The 21,125-nt window shown below is 39.5% G+C and overlaps 1 protein-coding gene across 1 annotated transcript in view; it reads right to left on the reverse strand.

The window, feature by feature from the left end:
• The window catches only part of cacng7a (calcium channel, voltage-dependent, gamma subunit 7a), a 46,829-nt gene that overhangs the window by 6,791 nt on the left and 18,913 nt on the right, over positions 1-21,125 (reverse strand). Inside the window, exons 2-4 of the mRNA XM_084739082.1 lie at positions 15,960-16,155; positions 11,415-11,501; positions 8,724-8,864 (exon numbers count right to left, since the gene is read on the reverse strand). Coding sequence (XP_084595208.1) covers positions 8,724-8,864; positions 11,415-11,501; positions 15,960-16,155 — 424 coding nt within the window. The remainder of the gene's footprint in view (positions 1-8,723; positions 8,865-11,414; positions 11,502-15,959; positions 16,156-21,125) is intronic.

Below are 21,125 nucleotides of genomic sequence, written 5' to 3' on the forward strand. Positions count from 1 at the left end.
AAAATTGAGCCCCGAACAATAAATCAGCTGCTGATTGCTTATATAATGTACAGAGTGAGAGCAAGGACATCTTGATAGAGAAACATAAATCTAGATTAAATATGTAGCACTTTAAAGAGTGAAAAATGTTTGGCAGCTCAAAATGAAGTCATGGTAACTTAGTTTTAAAGGATAGAACATCTGAAGAAGTACATCTGTTAATATTGATTGTGAAGTAAGGAGGGCTGTCTTTAAGGCTGGATTATTTCTTACATACCTTTTACTTTTTTTACACTGTTTGTTGTGGGATTCAGAACTTGCTCACATCAATAAAAGTGAGATAAATAAACACTCTTTTTACAAACGATCGATGATGTGCATGCAGTCGCACATCATCGACAGCAACTCGGAAAAACAAGGGATTGCTCTTTAACAAACAGAACCGTTATCTGAAAACAGATTAGCAGATACCATCTGCCCCTGATTGGAAATACCTGTTCAAGAGTGAGGTTGTTTTGGTGCCGCAGCTGTGTGGTAGGGGAGTAATCAAAGCAGGAGACACAGAGTCCTCGAGGAGGCATGCTGGAGATTTGTCGGGTATACGACAAACAGCTCCCCCCTCATCCAGACAGTAAGATGTGTTCAGATACACTGAAGTGATTCAGCAGATATGCAGCTACAAAACACTCTTCGCAGTTTAAGATTTTGGATTAACAAAAGAGGAAGAATTGTGTCAGCTCCCATTAGAAAATTATAACAGGAAATATTATAAAATCCTTGTTTTCTTTCTCTTTTTTTGATTGTTGACAGTTCTGATGATCGATTGGTTTCAAATTTTGATAATCACTGTGTGTACTTTAAAATGGACTCATCTTATTCTACATGTAGTTGCTACCACAAAATTATATCTAAAAACTTAACTGGCAGTGACTGGTTATTATGAGAAGTCACAGCCAGACAAATGGATGACCAGATAATGAGGAGATCGCCACTTACAGAAAGCCAATAGGCCTAAAAAATAAATCAAAATACAAGAAAATTAATATACAAATACAAATTCATACATAAAGGACTGATTAAAAGTTTCTTTTATGTGTCTTTCAGTGCTGTTAGTTGTTTTCTATTATAGTAATTATGGAGAATACATTAAACTGGTAGATATGTTGCAAAACAAGACTGAGATGTAATTCCTCTTCTTCACCATCAGATGGCAGTGTTGTGGCTGAATGCTCATCTCAGCCTCTTGGACTTGGTTGTGAATGTGTGTGTGTACACATTCATACACATGTGGCGTCCACACAGAGAGAGAGAGAGAGAGAGAGAGAGAGAGAGGGGAAAATCACCCGAGAGGAAAAAAAGCGACAGAATTGGAGGAGAGAAATTACTGGAGGAAGGACAGACAGGATAAATGGGAGGAAACAGCTGGTCCACAGCCACCATGCTGTAACCTCAGGCTGCACGCTGGACCAGCACTTTTCATGATGGGCACTTTTCATGACAAAATTACACACACGCTGACTGAGACAAACAGTGCCCTGTTTTGTTTTGTTTTTTTTTTTCCTGCAAAATCGTTCTGAAATACCTCTGATTTCTGTGTTTTTCTCCCCTGCGGTGTGTGAAATAATTGCAGCTCTGCCTTTGAAAAACATCTTCTTTTATGGTAAACAAAAAGAAAAAAAAACAAACATGCTGCTGTTTCAGAGGTGAAAATGGCAATCATCGATTTCTTTCTTTGTGTTATGAACTCTCAGGCAGAAATCTTTCTGACAGGGAACAGGTTTTTATTCTTCGCAGACGCTGCCAAGCAATTACTATCTGTTGAAATTACTTCTTAAAAGACGGCGCTGCTCTGTAGCGACTCAGGCTCATGCTTTTGCTACTGGTTTCCTCTCTATATGGAAGAATTTTAGTCTAAAACGTTCAAACCTGAACTACAGCTATCAGCAGAATGTGAAGAAATAACCGTTTTGACTTTATGTCAGAAACATCTAGTGTGTTGCAGAGGTATCTCCTGAAGTTAGCATGATAACAAGCTAAGCCCACCCTGTCCTGTTTTATAATACCACTTTGTACCTCAAGATGAACCATGAACCATCACATGAACCTCGACAGTGAGTCACTGCAGTGTCCAGTCTGTCCTCAGTCAAACAACAGAGGATGAATAAAAAGCGCTGCATTGAGGGTAAGAAACCACGTCTGGCAGCAAAGAAAGAAGCAAAACAAGAGTAAACACTGATGTTGTTTTCCACTGCAGGATGTTTCACATAATGTTTCTTCTAGACTGGTGATATCTCATAAAGGTAGCTACAGTGTTCCTGACAGTTTTAATATGTTTGCAGAGTTAGCTGTTTGTTCACAGAAAGACAGAAAGGCCTATTGGAGGGGCTGCACATTTCCTTGTTTCTTCCTGGTGATATGCTGACCCCAATTTATTTGGAGCATGAATTCTGGGGTAGACTTTCTAAAGTCTGAAAATGGAGCCAAGAGCAGGAGCAGAAGTCTAGTTTCCTCTCAAACCACTTGAATTATGTTATGCTTAAAGAATTATTATAGAACTTTTGCCATATGACACCAAGAATAAATTACCTACCACGGCCATGAATGTTGTTAACATTTGTCATTTATAATAAACTCTTAAAACAGAGAAACCTGAAAGCAATGTCAGTTTCCACATTATGTCTACATATAAATTAATTTTTATCATGTTTTGCAAGTACAATGTTGTAAAAGTCCATTTTTTTCACATGTGAAATGTCTGAAAATATATCCTACAGGCTTATGTGAATTTTTTCACATAATAAATAAATAAATAAAATGTACTTAAAATTGCAAATTGCTGAATGTGCAGGTCTTTGAGTCTGTCTATATGAATGTGAATGGGTGTGTGTGTTCATTTGCGTGCATGTGCTTTTCTCCATCTTGGCTTGGTGACATTACTATGACACTATGGTTGTCACGTCTGTCCAAATGTCCACTCAGCAGTCCACCATGCTAAGCTAGCATCTGTGAGGTAAAGCTCCCTCATGCAAAAAGAAAAAAAAAGTGGGATGAAACAGGAAGGTGATGTCATCCTGTCTGCTCAGAGGAAGAGAGAGAGACTAACAAGGTCCAAAAAAAAAAAAAAAATTCCCAACAACCACTTCATCAGCGAAACGCTCGACCCTGCACTCGAGGTAACCGACCAGAAACGTCACCCAGCTGTCCTGCAGCGACACGAAGAGGTGATGTCACCCTGCTGGCTGCAACGAGTCTCCTTCCCAACAGGACTCTGATTCGAACGAAACGGAAAGCTCGGTGAAAGGTTTCACAGGGGTGTGACAGGGAGGAGTTTGTTTGGTTAAATGTTAATCCTCAGTGAAACAGGGAGATGGATCACAGGTGCAAACTTTGTTCTGAGAGCTAAACTTTTCTTTGCTGTCTTTTCACCTCATTTGAAGCACACAAGGCCTGCAGACAAAGTCCCACACTTTATACGTAGCTTCTTTATTATACGCCGTTTTTGTGACATACTTGAGGAATTGTAAAATTCTAACCCATCATGAAGAGGCATCAAGTTTTCTTGCTCGTCTCCAAGCCTATAGTAAACTGACAGAGGACCAGGCCTGGTGATGAGGGTGCAAAAGCATTCATTGCACCCTTGGTTAAAAGGTTATGTAAAGCAACAATAAATGTGTGCTTCAGGTTCGTCAAATCACAGAAATGTCTGTTATTAACCACCCAGCCACATGTGAACGATTAAAAGAATGGTAAATGTACAAAATTAGGTCTTAACATCATGAAGAAATGAGCAGTTTCCTCTGCTCTGAAACACAGCGGAGTGAACACGCCTGTGGTCTCAGCTGTCTCACACCACTATGGCCTGAAAACAACCTGAAAATGGACACTCTGTCTCTTTTGGAGCTTTATTGGACATGTCCAGACAGGTTTGACCCACCAGAGCCAGAGGACAGTGACAGGACGGTATTTTTTTGCTTCTGTGTCGGATTGTTGGAACTACAGTGAACTGAAGTGAACCGCTGGGCTGATGTGGACTGACAGAGTCGCTGACGGTTCAGTTGGTTGTGCTTATGCAGTGTTGAGAACCGCAGCTCTGGCACGTCATCATGCCATGTTTCAGGTCCAGCTAAAAACTCCTGTGCACCCCCACAAATTTCAGATGCACCCAGAGTCATTCTGTTCTGGAACCAGGCCTGTGGCGTACTGTGGTTGACCAGTTCTGACAGTGATACCGAAGGTGATAAAGTCTATCAAAGACTAGCTGGTAAACTTAAAATCATGTCAGTTACGATCATTTCTAGTGATCATAACACATAACACTAGTGATAGCATCAAAAGATCTAAAGAAATAACTTAAAGTACATTCAATTTATTATTAGAAATCAACTTTTGTAACTGTAGATATTAATTTCGTCAGACTTAACCAAATAGCACCATGCTGGAGGAAAGTTAAATTGTTGTTCTTTGGCAATGTTTCTGTAAAAATGTTTCTTTCATTATCCTCTACTGTTTGCACTACAAGGCTCCACAGTTTCTTGTGCTTTTCTACGTCTGCATACTCTGAGATATGTGTCAACAATATCCTATTTGGCAAATATGTTAACCAATTAAGGATATTGTTGTTTGTCCAAAACACTATTTCAGACCCTTGGTCTTCAGATTTTGGTGTCTCATCTTGGGTTTTTCTCTGTGTATTGTTGGAGCGAAATAAACTTGTTCTTTTTCCATAAAATATTGGGAAATATTCCAGAACCTGCAGTGTTTATATCAGCGTAACAGCCTTCTTGTTCCCTTGTGCTGGCCCATTGCTTTGTTTTTTGGCACGGTAACACCACAGACTGTCGTTTAGTGGAGCCATTGGCAGGAATACTGTGCCACTGGCGTACTCACGCACGTGCATATGCTTCCTCAAGCATGTGCATGAGATAAAAACAAAATAGTGACCTGCTCACAAACACATTGATTCATAGTACAACTAGCTTTAATTCCCCTGTGGTTTAAGTACAAGCTCCATCCTGTCAAATGAGTTGAAACTCATTGAGTTGGTTGTTTTTGGAACAAAATACGTTCTGGCCAAAGGTATATGGACACCAAAAAAATGACATCCATGTGTGATTATCGAACACGTCATTCCAAAACCATGGGCATTATCTGCTGCTCTAACAGCCTCTTCATCCCGTCTGGATTCAGTCTTTCCATTAGATGCTGGAACCTGCTGCAGAGATTTGCTCCCATTATCCACAGGAGCATAAGTGAGGTCGGCCACTGATGGCGGCTGATAATCAGGCAGCTGGCATTCCACTTCATCCCAAAGGTGTTGGACGGGGTTGAGGTCAGGGCTCTGTGCAAGATCTTGTGCACAAAAATGGGAAAAAAGAATTTCTTTATGGAGCCGTTTTGGACTTGTCATGCTGAAACAGGAAAGTGACTTAAATATTATTGTTTTAAGGACCTTTTGCATGTCATGGCAACATATTATAAGCTTAGTCTTCATCGTGGTTAACACGAAATGGTCACAGCTTGGTGAGGTTTAGGCAACAGGACTACTTGGTTAGGTTTACGAAAAGATTACCAAAGTTTTGGGTGAAAATAAGTATGCAGACGATGCGAGTTAAATTACCAACAGTTAAGTACATTATGCAAGTTCACTTGGGTACTAAAGTTAAAAAAAAACTGTTTACTTTTGTTGAGACAAAGGTCTCCTGGGTGAAAGTCCTGCGTTTGTTTAATCCATCCATCAACCCCACTTCCTATGCAGATACAAGGAGATTTATCACTTATAACAAGGTTGTATAATGAGATTCCAGTGTAGGTCCCTCTTTAATTGATTTAATTTAATTGGATTTCTCCTCCATATGTGGACTATCTCACTCCTTGCACTACGTCACTTGTCATTTCTTTCCTCTGCATAAGTCTGTATCAACTAAAATTACATGTGAAAAGCAGAAAAGGTGTTGTGATAAACACGTGAAAAGACTTAAGACTTTGGAGTGTTATAAATACACCTCATGAGGTGGGTCAGGCTGAATCACAGGACCCAAAAAAACACGAAAAAGAGCCCCAGATCAAAAGGGAACCAAAGAATGTAGATTGAGTTGCCTATATAAAGAATAAAGGTGGTAAAATTTTCCACTTTCAGGTAGGTAGAACACTGTCACTCCACTGAAAGCTGGTGTGCAGTCCACTTACTGCAGTGGGAGATTTTTGTCGTCCTGAAGAAAATCAACCTCCTCATTACAGATTTTCAGATAAAAAAAATGTGAAACAAAACCTACAACAAAGTAAGACTATTTGGTTTAAGTTTAAACTTTTTACCAAGAGCCTGGAGCGAGACATCAAATCTCTGCTGCCTGCAGCTCCTTCGGCAAAGAGCAATTATTTGGAATTAAATCCCATTCACTGTTCTGCTAGCAGCAGAACAAGGTACCGTCTGACAAGATGTCAGCTGGGAGAAGGAAAGAGGAGCTGCAGCGAGTCTCCCATCCACTGAGCTGTCTTTTTATCATTAACCTTGAAGAATGTTGACTTTTAACAAGCTCTCTTCTCCTCTTCTGCTCTGCTGCTTTTTAACATCTTATTTAAACCGACAGGTGAAGGAGGAGCTCGACAGGTCTTGTACCGAACCCCAGTCCTGTTTGCCCGTTTCTACAGTCTTGATGAACTGCAGTCCTGCAGTCAGAGTTGTTTCGGCAACACAGAGCGTTCATCACTCAGACAGACAGGATTCAATCCAGCAAGTTTTCTGTTCTCATGCGTGACCAACTCTCTCTCTCTCCTACAAAATACCTTTATACTTAATTTGATTACATTCTGGAGGAAACACACTGCTGTCTGGTAAAGTTTTCTCAGATCAAGAAACTGTGGCTCCCTATACTGAAGAGAAGTGATAAAGAAGAGAGTGGGGTGGGTGGTTGAACGTACAAAAGCACAGACAGGGTTTGTGAACTGCATCTCTCCTATTGTTAAGTTTAAAGTCCTTATTTCTTGGTAAAGGTCAGGAAAAGGTTGCTGTTTTTTAAATTCTAAAAAAGTTGACACAACCCATTTCATCCATAAATTCTTTGCAGGTAAAACTTTATGCACACGTAAAAGGAGCTGGGAACAAGACATCAGTGTGTGCATACATTTTACATGTTTTTCAATCAATCATTTATTAATGGCCACGAATCCAAGGTCGGTGGAATTCAATTTCAGTATTATTATCTCCATGTGGCGCAAGCCTGGAGGGTATCATGCTCTTGTGTGTGTGTAGGTGTGGGTGTGCTTGACTGACAGACCTGAGGTTTGTCTGCAGCTAATCTCACACACTGCAGGACTAATCAGTTTAATGTTGTTTGTGCACATTCGTAATAATATGCTGAAGGACCTCTGTGACCAAAATGTTTTGAAAAACCTTTTTTTGTAATGGCTTCAGGCATTATGTCTTTGGGTCATCCCATTCTTGTGAAGGCAAGAATACGTTGTGAGAAGTTTAGCTCATTTTTCATCGCAAACATGCCGTCAGGAAACACCACAACACAAGTGAACAACACAGCCAGCACAGTTAAGGAAGAATGTAATGCATGTAATTTGCTTTCTCTAAATTGTTTTTACAGGGTCACCAAAAATGCACATTGGTCTTTTGTACTGGCCACCAAATTTAGGGGCTTAGAAATATTACCGTCAATCTCTGCTAATGCTTACTTTATAAATCCAGAGACACAGTATTTATACCATAAAGCTTGTTTTTTTGCACAGATTAAATTAAAATAAAAAGAGATTATTGTTGCATTATAGAAGGATTACTGTTCCTGACTCTTTGTGAGGTGTAACAAACTATTTGCACATATATTGTGGTAATATAATGTGTAGCTGTGATATAATCTGCTTGTACTTGAACAAATATATAATGTTCTTCAAGGACAACCAGCAAAAAGTATGGAGTTGCCTCCAAACTGTTTGTGTTGCTGCAGGATGTAAAAAGAAAATAACTTTGCAACAAGGCAATAAACAGTTGGGGGACAAGAAGGTCAAAAAGCAATACCAGAAACCAGAAAGTAACCTCAGTCGTTCCTAAATCTGTGATATAACGCTGCTCCTAAAGCCGTTTTATCTGCAGAAACAGGATGAGTTTTAAGTCTTCGGCATCGTAGTGCCAAACTGTAAAGCCTGCAATTTAAAGTGAGGGAAGAAAAGAGCGACCTGAGAGCGGCTGAGGAGAGTTCGCGGTCGAGCTTAATCACTTGATCATAAACCTCTGAGGTTGACTGGGCGAGCCAAAAAAAAAAAAAAAAACCCAAAAAATATTCCTCACAGGAGGAGCATCTGTCCCATTAATTGGATGGAGCTCTCTTGATTTGGCTTTTGGCATAAATTCACTGAGCAAGATGCAATTTTGTATTCCTTGAAAATGCGTTTGTTCTCCACAAACCTTCCATCCACAGACTCTCTGACAGCTGTGCACTTGAGAGGTTTGTCTCCCAGGCTGCTTTGCAACACCACATTGCAGAGTAATTGGAAAATATGGAAACAAACCGTGACAAGAAAAGCCTGAAGTCAGTCGTCGTTCCACAAGAGTATAAAATTTGTGTTCTGTGAGTTTTTGATTGTTTGCAAACCTTGTTTCTGTGCACAAAAACAAGGTCTGTATGAACAAGACTCACCGTGCGGGAACTGAGGATGTCTTTCCTCACTTCAGGCTTTAAACCAAACACATAAAACAACCTCACAGCCACGCTTTTCCGTGACAAACAAGCTCGGAGTTGTACCTGACAGTATGAAGAATATTCCAGACACAAAGGCGAGGATGGTGCGCTGTGGTCGGATGTGTCCGATGTTGCTGATGACAAAGGCCGTGAAGACGAAGAGCAGGGAGACCATGGGGAAGGGCGTGGCAGTCCGGACCATTTCTGCAGGTAAGAGAGGATTACGGGAGAGAGGAAGAGCGAGAGAGAAAATGTTTATTAATGAAGAGAATTTACCTCAGAATGCTGTGAATTACAGACTGGTGCCAAAATCCCATTAAACGTATAATTCTGGCACGTGTGAAAGATTTTTCCCCCTTTTTAAGAGTCAATTTTACGACTGTGAATCTAAAGTGCAGCACACTTCACACCTAGAGAAAATTTACAGTGAATCATAAATAATTCAACTTGCTTCCTGAGTTCTGAATTCTACTGTGTTAAAACCGTCGAAGGCAAAGGTGTGACCAAGTTTGATATGAAAAACTATGAATAATAAATTTCCCTGTGTTAGGAAGATTATGAGTCTTGTTCCTTCATGTGCACTGAAACATGGCAAAAAAAAAAAAATCATGTGTGAGAAACTTTTAATCTTTTATTTATTTATTTGTCTAAAAGGAATCTAAATGGTTATTTTGTGTTTGTGGTGCAGTGCAGGTGCTTTATTTTGGGGTTTAAGAATAGATTTATTAATTATTAACCTTAATAAATGACCAGAACCATCAGAACAGACCAGAGGCAATCGTCTCTCACGGCTGGGTAAGGTCACTGCCCAGTAAAACGAAATTAGCAATTTAAAATAAAATAATATAAAAGAGGAATACTATACAATAAATAGATCTGTACAGATCTAACAGCATATACACAGTTAGAATAATAGAATATCTATTTTCTGATGACAGGATTTTTTTTCTTTCACAATATGTTTAGAAAAAGTTTTTATAAGTTCTAACTGCAGACTTCTAACCAGAGGTGCGTTGGAGTTCGCTCAGGGTTCTGTGGTGCAAGGCAGCGTGTGATTTATTGAGCCACTTCTTCCACAGTGCCACTACAGTGTTATGACTTGTGCGTCTACCTGAGGACATTTATCTGGCATTAAACGGACCTGATGTCTCCCCCTGGGTGTCCCCGACAACAGTGCATGTCTTACTTCAAAGAGACAAACACGGAGAACAAACCGAGCGCTTTGAAGACGCCTTACAGTGTCGACATGGTAAATCATTTAAACAGCTCAGAGACAAAACAGGTCTGTGGGGAACTTGATTTAATGTTTGAACCAAAAAAATATCCTCAACACATACAGGGTTCTTTAAGAATAAATATGGTTTTCCACAGCTTCTTGAGGTAACCTTTAGGTGGCAAATAGAACTTTAAATCAATGAGATTGTGTTGAGTATTAAAATCTGCTACCTCTTATCTACTTGCATCTACTTCAATTCAGGCAGAAATCTGGGACTTTTTACTCCACTACATTTATCTGACGACGTGGCAGATTCAGATTATTCATACAAAATTTAACTGACAAATAAATTGTCATGTATTGATCCAGGGGAAAATTCACAAACTACCCAGTTTGACTTGACTATACCGGCTTGTATTTGTGCAAATCTCATCACTAGAGAGATGTTTTCATATCCCTCTACTGAAGAGAGAGATGTCAACAACAACAAATCTGAAAGCTGTCTAATGTGTCTAATTAAGATAAAGAAACCTAAAACATCAGGTACAGAGAGTTAGCATTAGCTGTGTCAGCCACTGCTCGTTACAAGCTGACAGCTAAACAAATAAAAGATGCTAACTTTACTTACCATCCTGATACGTCTGCTGGTTCCTCCTCATCTGAGTCTGGTTCAGACTGAGGCTCAGTATCTACGCCTCTACTCCACTGATAATAAGATTTTAAGTAAATTTAACTACAGTCACAGACAGAGTTGGAGTTGAGTTTTTGTTGGCAGGTGGAGACTGAGGTCTGATTAAATAATCAATGACACCTGATCCTTATTAAGTTCACTCCTCTCCTGTCCTGTCAGACAGTAGAAGAGAGACAGGAAGTAAAACAGAGATTCTGATTATTTGGTGTTTTTCATTGATGATGTTTTTCACAGGTAGTTTTATACATTAAGGACCTCTTCAGTCTTCAGTTAGACCTCTCTTAGTGAGAGCCTTAGTGAGAGCAGTTTCATGTAGGAACTACCACCTTTCTACCAAACTACACCCAACAAATGTATCACTGTACAGATGGAAATGTGCATCTACTCATGCGTGAGAGGGTTGGACGTGGTTAATGTTTACATCCTGCACCTTTAAGAGCACAAGCATGAGCATTTCAAGCATGAGTAGATGCACGGTTCCCTCTAAGTGGCGGTACGGTTCGGTAAGAAAGTAGTTCCTACGTGAAATTGTTCACATTAAAGTCTGTGGATTAACTCTAGTAACTGGGTCATGATTTCTGGAAAGAGACATTGCTGTTGAGTTTCTTCTGAGTGTCATCTTGTTCCATTATGTTGGAGAGAAGGCAAAATATTGTGTTTTTGCTTTGGGGGGATGAACTGTCCCTTCAAATACATTTCAAGTTTTTTCTTTGATTTTTTCTCAGTTGAACGAAATAAAAATGAAGGACATAAAGTTTTTGTTAATCTGTTTCTTCCAACTAAACGTAATGATGGTGATGACGATAATAGGATGTTTCAGTTTAATCTATGCATGTATGCGACTTACTGAGTATGTTGGCTGTATTTTCAGTCGTGATTTCTATCTCTGGCTCGGTGAAATACTCTGATGCCACACATCTGCCCTTCTCTGGTCCTGAGAGAGAAAAAAAGAAAAAAAAAGAATGAAAATAGGAAAGGAGAGAGATGAAATGATGAAAGGGAGATATCTGGGTCTTCTGTGGGTCACAAGCAATATGGAAACATTAGCATATGGAAAGAAAACCTGAATAAACAAGCGAACCAAAAACAGCGATAAAAAAAAACACAGAGAGAAAGGGCAGACGGAGGGACCGAGACAGAGCGACAGTGGAGACAAACAAAGAGATTTAGAAAGGACGACTGAAAAGAGAGGTGAGAGAGGACAGAGAGACCCCCAAATAGATGATGAAAAGAGAGAAACAGGGAGGCAGAGGATGGAAGGGGGAGAAAAAAGTGAATTAGAGGTAGAGACAGATGGAGGTCAGGAGGTACGAGAGAAAACAAGGTCTGAGCTGCGAGAGAGAGGGGAGCTGAATGCAGACAAGACGATTAACCTCAAACTGTAGCCACAGAGAGAACACACAAACACACAAATATATATATACATATATATATATATATATATATATATATATATATATATATATATATATATATATATATATATATAGACATAAAAAATGATGCATATATGTACAGACAAACATGATTTCTTTCCAACACACACACACACACAGGCAGACACACACGCGCACACACACACACACACACACACACACACACACACACACACACACACACACACATAGCTCGGTTCCAAATGCCACCAGCGTTCTCCTCCTCTGACCTTTTGTACCAGGCGTCAGACAACAGGGAAACACAAACATGGCCGCCTCCCCAGAGCAACACCATCATGACCCGAGATACAGAGACAGCTACTGCAATAAGGACAGCTATTTGTATCTGTGGTGTCCACCCTGCTGTGTGTGTGAGTGTGTTTTTGAATGCATGAATGAAAGCTGATCCTTTTTTTGGTGCTGGAACACCATGATCTTTGAAGGCAAAATTTAATCACTACTTCACCGACCACTTCCACAAACTCTCTCTGCATTCTCTATTAAAAAACACAAAAAGTTCAATTTAAACATGGGCTGTAAATCATTCAAAGTTTAGAGTGCTATTTGCTTCTGCATATTTACATGTTTCCTGTAAAACAGGAGGCGGGACTTGCTGGAGTTTACAGTAGCCAATAGTGCTGAATGAGCATTAATGCTATGCCTCCACAGATATGCGGTGACAGTGGTACATTAACTCTTTCCCTGCCACTGACAACATATCTTGTCAATTGCTGTTCTCACTGTGAGGTGGTAGGGGACGCTGTGCTGCATCATATGACAAAAATATGTAATATGATGCATCACAGTTGATGCATCACCCTACTCTAAGAAGAAGGGAACCACTGGGATTGTGCAGCAGAAGAAGAAGATGGTGTCACCTAACATAAAAACACTGGTGCTGCAGATCCACGGGTCAAACAGCATCATGACCAACCAACATTCAAGTGCTTATAAAAATAAAAAAGAATGATCAGAGCTAGAACAAAAAAGTTTTTTTGTGTCTGAAACTAGAAGTGGGGCATCCCAGTGAACACAGCGAGAATGGGACTAAACAACGTCTCAGAGACCAACAAAGATTTGGCGTTAGGTTTTATTTCTGCCATTGACTGAGCTAATGACAGTTAGCAGTTAGCTACTTTAGCAACAGACATAAAATACATTCCAGAGTTACCCAAAAACAGTGAATAGAGTCACTGCGTTTTTGTGCAAGTTGTAAAGCTGTGCCAGCCCATCATATGCTCCATGTTGCTAACGTTAGCTGCTAAAGCATTCCTCTGTAAAGTCCACCGTAAAATGTCTTGTGCATGATCTACTGTCACAGATACCACTTTACTATGTCCAGTTTAATAAATTCTAGTCAGTTAGTCTGTAATGACAGTATTTTAGGGAAACAGAACAAGGTTTGAGGTGACAAACACCCAAAGACTCACCAATGAACCACACTGTTGCTAATGTAGCTAACAAATGAATCTTAGCCTTAGCTCTGCAACCTTAGTTAAATATTGATTGACAGGCGGATGTGATAATATCATTGGTTAGTTCTACCTTTTTTAAGCATGTGTCATATTTTGTTTTACAGGGAAAAAAAAATATCGTTTTTCCATGAATTTTGTATAAAAATGCAAAGAAACATATTACTTTTTTGGATATGCTGTTAAACAGGTGCAAAATATGATTGGGGCATGATCTAAAAGGTTTTAAAAAGACTTATTTCATTATAACCCAAACCTCTGACCTTAAAGTCAAGATGAAATGGACATCTAATGCCAGTGAATCTGACCGCTCAAGCGTGTTCTGTTTGGAATCAGTGGTGTTTCACCCTGAAATAAAAAGCTGTTAATATGAGCAGCGCTTTAATATGACCCCCCTGAGTCTTCCTGCACCCAGAGGTCTGATTGGTTCCATTCAAACCCTGATACGGTATTTGTGCAGTCAAAATGTAATCTGTACTCTCAGAGGAGTAAAATGTCATGTCATGATGATATTATTAGCAGCGTTCTTGCAGTCTGTCCCTGGTCACAGGAGCACAGCGAAGCTAATTTGCACGTTCTTGCAAAATGGGTGGTGACTTTCCTTTATTGCATTGACCTCTAGACGTAGTTACATGCTTTAAAAACAAAAAGAGGCAGAAATTAATTAAGAGGGCAGTGACACCTATTGCGTAGTAGTTGAAATTAAACACCAGACAAATATAAAACAAGTATAGTGTCACAATATCAGCCATCCTCTTCTCCCACCTTATTCCTTTACCTGCACACTGACTTGATGGTCATTTAAAACCCTGCCACTCCCTCCTGACTCGCAATAATCCCTGTTCACCGCCACCGGACTGACCCAGCCCCCTGCTTGCTTTTTCCCACGTCCCTCATCGCCCCGCAGAATATAACCATTGGCCCATTTCCACTTATTCCCTGTCAAATTGTCAATGTTGCTTATTACTTTGATCTCCAGCCACCTGCACCTGTACCGTTAACCCTGGAACCAACCTGTACCTTCCTGCCTGCCATCTTATGTTTCCTTACTTTATTAATAAACTGAAATCTTGCCTACTTCTTGGACTGTCTGCATTTGGGTCCTTTCCTTGTACCCACCTTACTTTGTATGCAAAACTTTTAGCTCCAGGAACTACCTTTCGAGACACCAAAAGGTCTTGACATGATCGTGATCAGTCCATCCTTCGTATTCTTTTAGAACTCCATGCTGGTGTGTTCCACGACAACGAACAAACAACAAACTGGTTTGCCACGGCAGATTTTTTAAAATCATGGCTGAAATGCAAGTTCAGTGTAAGTCCCATGCCAAAAGTTCCTGTACTTTTGGAAAGTACTACAGACGCAGGGACTCTTTGGGGAGTAAAATAATGTCCTTGGAGCTTAATTTAGACCCTGGTCTCTGTAGATGAAACTTAGCTTTTTGTGAGTTGTCCCTAGGGAAAGTTCTTGCAGCGGAAATGCGGCTTAAATAAAGTAAGCAAACAGGCACACACTGCTAAATACTCATTAATTCCTTTCAATAATGCATTATCTTTTTAACAAACAGTTTTTAAGCCTTCGGTATGTTGGCATAATGCCTAATTGTGTTCTTGGCTGTTAAATGGACAGTACTGACCCCTGTCTCATGACTGTTTGCCATCTTGTTGCATCTCTGTGTGGAGCTGCCTACTGCTGGGAAATATACATGTAAAACTGAATGATGCGACACAAATTTTATGAAAGCTTCCTTACATTTGGATTCTCCCCCTCACTGTTCCCTCAAAAGTCACCACTGTGACAATGGTTTGTTGGTTAATAATGAAAATATGCATGTCTTGGTGCAGAATTCACCAATTCATTCTGCAAAAGCATTGGTCTGGCTCCATGCATACACATTCTACTAGGAAAAAAAAATGCCCCGCCTTGTTTGCAATTATTTAAACCAATCACAAATGTCTTGGGGGTGCTAAGCCCAGGATGCAAAATAGTGTTGAGGGGAAACTTTTGCACATCAGAAGGTGAGCTCTGGCATTAAAATGATTACATCATTGCAGAAGAAAAGGTAACAGCTGTTAGCTTCTTTACATTTGTACGGTTAACATCCCAGATGCCAGACTTGATGCCAGACAATATTTAAAAAGGTAGAGTTCCTGTTTTGGTTGCACTCCATTCCCATACTTTTTTTTTTACATTTTGCCCCAGTGTGCTGAAACGGCTGTCAATTCTGTCTCCAAGCAGCAGTGGTGAACAGTCACACTTTGACAAAAGGACTTTAAGTCAATTGTAGATTGAAACAACAATAAAGAGTGTGGAAGAGGACAAGTGGGAATATGTGGAAAAAGGACTCAAATAATAAACTCACAGTGAAAATGGCCTTAGCCTCTTGGTCCACATACTATTTCATAGGTTTATCCTCAAATCAACAGAGAATTACAATGACAGCTCAACATAATCAGCAGACAGTGACATGAAATCATTACCAACCTGCCACGAAGCAGACCCTCCAGAGGCCAGAGTGCAGCGCCATCTTGACCTCAGTGGTCTGGTTCTGCTGCAGGACGATGCCTTCCTCCATCAGCAGCCAGTAGTCTGTCGACACGGCGACGCCGACCAACAGCAGACCACAGGCCCCGAAAACTGACGAGAGCAGCGTCAGAGCCCTCGTACTGAAAGAACTCATCTGCGGAGAAAAAGAAAACACTTGTACTGCTGCACGCTGAAGAGGCAATGAGAACATTTATACAATTTTTGTACTTAATTCAGTTAGGAGTGGATAGAAAGGGAGAGCAGGACAAAGGAAAGTATTCAGTTTGTTTAAGGATTAGTGAGATGGAAGACTTAAAAAAAAACCCGTCATGATGTGAGAAAGAAGAGGTGACAAGAGGACAGGCAGAGATTGATTTAATTTATTGATTTTTAAAGTTTAAAATATGCACAAGCAGATCAGGGACGCACGAGAGCGAGGCTGAGGAGCTTTTGATTGAAATCTTTCTTGACTTTCATTGACTTCAGCTGTTAAATATGCATGTAATATTGGACAGGAGAGGAGATGAAAGGAGAGGGGAGCAGAACAACCTTGGACGAATAGAACCATTTTCACGTTGAAAGTATGAAAACTCACTTCAGTATGAACAAAGTTTTGCAGTTCTCATCAACATTTAAAGAATTAGGAGCATGAACTGCTCCTCATACTAATGCTGAGGTTTCAAGAGTTTTTTTTTTTTACACATATCAGGAGACTTTGGTTGAAAGCTGTTACAGAAAGCATAACATGTCAGTAAAATTCAAGGACTGGGAAATAGAATAAACTGAAAATAAGAAAGCAGGGTGGAGAAGGAGGCCATGAGATGGTTACTGATGCTCTGAGTCTGAGAAATTTCAGAAATTCTAGAAAAACTTTAAAGAGGCAAAACAGGCCTTGAGGCAACTGAAGCCTAGCACTCGACATAAAGTCTGAGACGTCTGCACATAAAACTAAAATGTAATAAGGGCTGTGAAAGAGGTCATGGTCCAATAAAAGGATTCACTGACACAAGAGGAACTGGAGGAAGACCTTCAGGTGATGTAACGTATTATTATCAGCATGTTGGATGAGAAAAAAACATTCAGTTTCTTCACACCATAATGGAGGAAGAAGGAGGAGAGTGGGTGGTTTTGAATACCAACAGCAAGAATAAATGCAACAATGAGTTGGACTCCAACAGCATATGGCAGCATGCAGAGGGAAAAGAAGAATGAACATTTACTTTAAACCTAAAGGGAAGTCCTGCTGGCTCAAGAACGATGGAATATGACTCAAATATTTTTCTTGTAGATGCTGCAGCCAGCAGGTCCTTCAAATTAACAAAAACAAACAAAAAAACACTTGTGAGCGTTGGAAAAAAAGGATGCTTTGGGATTTGATTAAGGCGCGGCAGACCTTGAGGCGATCAACAATGCAGTCTGCATATTTTGGACGCCCAGCCAAATCAGCCGGACACACCGCCGCTGACCGCCCCACGAGAAGTGGAGGAGAGCAGGGACAAGAAGTGATGGCTAATGTCCAGCCAGGAAAATTAAATTAAATGGTAAAAAAGGGCACCCAGGCTGGCCAAAGAACAGGAAAGCAGAGATTGTTGTGCCCTCATCCTATCGAGATCTGCTCAACCACAACAATCTGGATCGAGGTGGAAAAAATGCACTTCAGAATTATTGTTTACGTGTTACGAATGCAGCCGATCTGCATGTATTATTCAGGAAAACACAAATAAGGCAATGGAAACATATATTTCTTCTATCCAGAGTCAGTACTCAGAGTCAGTGATTACTGACAAAGTTAAAATCATTGAATCAACCATTGATTTAATGCAATAACCCAAATTAAAGAGGAGAAGGAGATTAATTAAAAACTACAGTGTTTAATTATGTGCTAATATTAAATCATTTTGATGCTTTGTAGGCACAACAATTGCATTGCCGATGGATATTAGGCTAGAAAATAAAACATTTTCCTGATTTAATGTGACTTTCGATATAAACCATGACCACTGCTGGTCTTGTATATAGATAGAGACCATGACATCTCTGTGCATGTATGTATGTGTGTATGAATAACTGTACATTTTCTTATATTTTTGTTTCATGCACATAAACCTCCCAACTCTTAAAATACAGTTGCAAAATACAAACAGTTTCCCTTCAACACAAAATTACAGTTATGTATAATGTTTTGAAGGAACTAAAACTTGCTTTTTGTAGTGCAACCTTGCTGTATAATGATGATAAATTACCCTGATACCCACATCATCAATCCTCTAATCAATAAAAGATCAATCTTTGAAAATGACATCTTGCTGTAGGATCCAGAGACGAAGAAAAAAAAAATGTCAATTGACTTGAACACAATGAAAAATGTTAAACAGTTTGGCATGCTTTGATAATAATGTTAATTAATTTAAAGGGAAACATTATGGATGAATTCTGGTATGAATATTAAAATGTTTTAAACATTTAGGAGTGCTTTTGTTCTTGAATATTTTAAACTAGTAAAATGATGACTCTGGCCGTGATCGCAGCCCCAGTGTCTCTGCTGATCATCTAATGAGCCTGAGTCGGTCTCCAGCAGGCGAGAACCAGCCTGTCAGGCTTCCAGGTAACATGCAGTGCAGTTTGACACTCACTAGGTGGCAGAAACATTGCCTCTGCCATGCATCATTTCAGCTGTTGACACACTGAGAAGCATCTCCTCTCTCTCTCTCACACACACACAGACAAACACACACAAACACACACAGCTTCTCATCCATCCAGTCAAAATGGAGGTCACATTCACTGTGCTGTGGTCTCTGTAAGTGAAGCAGGTGTGAAACAACACAGACGACCGTAGAGCGAACCAAAAACTATAAACACAGACCCGAAATGCTGCTCGGCTCCGGTCAGACAAACAGGACTGGACTGAACACAAACCGGCATGTCTGGATCCAGACACTCTTCTCTTGTCTGACATTTGTGTCCAATAAAACTATTTTCATATGAACATGAATTATAATCTGCCTGTCTCTGCTGTGAGCCTGAATACAGTTCTATTAACAGCCAGACAACATGTGGTTCACATCACCTGCAGCCACAGAGCAAACTATTAATTAAAGCTGACGTTGGAGCATGTTAATAGAGTTTGATAAAAACATGCCGTGGGCTTCATGTACATTATAAATATAAATTTGTCTGCAGTACTCTGAAAAACATGCAAATACTGACTCATATTTGAGCTATTAATGTAAAAGCTCTGATTTTAGAAATACATGATGGAAAAACTAGGGTGTCAGAAATGTCAATATATTATCAGAATCATTTGTTATGTCTAAGCTGTGATTGCAAAGTCATATTCAGTTTTGCTATATTCATTGTCTTTTTTTTTATTATTATTTTCGAGGTGGCTTATATGAAGCAGCTGACTTACACACACACCTGATGTAGAACAGAAGTGAAGAAGAAGAGTTTGGAACCACATGATGTTTTAAAGTTTTAGTACAGATTTTATGTGACGTCAGTCTCTATATCCATAAGAAGGTTGTCAAAAGTATTGATATACTTCAATACCTTTCGAAAAAATGTGTTTAAAATGCTACAGTTGCAGCAGTACAGTACAGTTACAATGTCTTTGTCACCTTTTATTGTCCTGCCTGCAATTTAGCTTGCAGGACAATCGCTTGTCTTTGGCACGATAGAGAAACCAGACTGATTGGTGACTTTTTTTTAGCACTGTGTGCAAGTTATTAGAAAAAAGAAATCCTAATTTTGTGTCTAAGACTTAAAAGAAGGTAGTGAAAGAAGTATAGAGCATCATTTTTACTAGCGTTGTATCACAGTTTAAAATTTGGACACTTTTAATTAAATCTTAAGATTTAATTGTCTTCTGCTCTTGCTTTGTTTGTCAAAGCACTTTATAAACTCTGTTTTAAAGGTGCTAGATAATAATAAGATAATAATTATATATATAATTATTATGAGACATCGTTTTAACATTGTTTGCACCACCCTCCCGTTTTGTCATTTAACCTGTTTTATTACAATAATACTCTGTTTTATATAAATGCCATGATCATTTGTTTTATGTCGAGCACTTTGTTTTGTATTTTTTCATGAATTGTGTGATAAAAATAAAGTTTTTTGATTGGTTGGTTAAAAGGAAGATTAAAAAAAACCTACAGTCAGACAGAGCTCAACCTCTTGACTTCAACTGAACTCAGTGTGAGAAGAGTCCAGCAGCTGCTTCAGGTCATGATTTACACGATGTCGTTTTGTAAAGACGCGAACCTGCTGAACAAACGTCCTTCAGCTCTGAGAACGGGACTGAGAGACATCTGGCGAAGCAGGGAGACGACTTGGATTACTTTGTTAAAGTGGACAGACTGAAGTATTTCCATTTGCCTGAATTAGATCATGGTGAATACTAACATAGGAATATACATTTGATTTTTTGCTTTTCTTTTCATGTTTTTGGGTTCTTTTTAAAGAGTAATTAAATGCATTATTAGTATTTTATTTTTATTATTTCAGATGTAGGAGCCACTTGATTTGTTGACAATGTTTATATGAAAATTCCATTCAGATATGTGACATTTGTGTGTAAATTAACAAAACATATGTAAAGCAGATGAACACCCTGTACTGCAAACTTCTTTTTTCAGTTGCTTTTCCAAAAGAATATTTCCACTTAAAGCATGGACCTTTTATATTGATATAAAATGGTAAACACAGAGGTTCTTAATGATACTAATTAAGGTCTTGTTCCATTTAGTGCAACATGGCCTTTCCAGTGAGCCAACAAGCACAGTAGCAGCACCCTAACTCTGTTTGACCTGAATGGACAACAACCTTGGTAAAACCTGTGTTTACTCCACTATTTCATATCAAAATGGCAGCTGAAAGTCTTTTTATATCACGTTTTACTACCGATGACTGACGTTCAAAACATGATGTTGAAGGAGGCTCAGAGACTTTTAAAGTCTTGTTTATGAGGCTGAGAAAACAGAGGAGCGACGGCGATAAGAGAACAGCCGAGAACAAAATGAACTCAGCAGACAAGATCAGAACCGAACAGATAAGAGGCAGAAAAGAAAGTCGCTGTCAGGCAGGAAGAGAGTGAGGAGTGACCTCATCAGTCGAGCG

This window comes from Lutjanus erythropterus, chromosome 16 (assembly GCF_056507025.1).
Source record: "Lutjanus erythropterus isolate fLutEry1 chromosome 16, fLutEry1.hap2, whole genome shotgun sequence".
NCBI lineage: Eukaryota > Metazoa > Chordata > Actinopteri > Lutjaniformes > Lutjanidae > Lutjanus > Lutjanus erythropterus.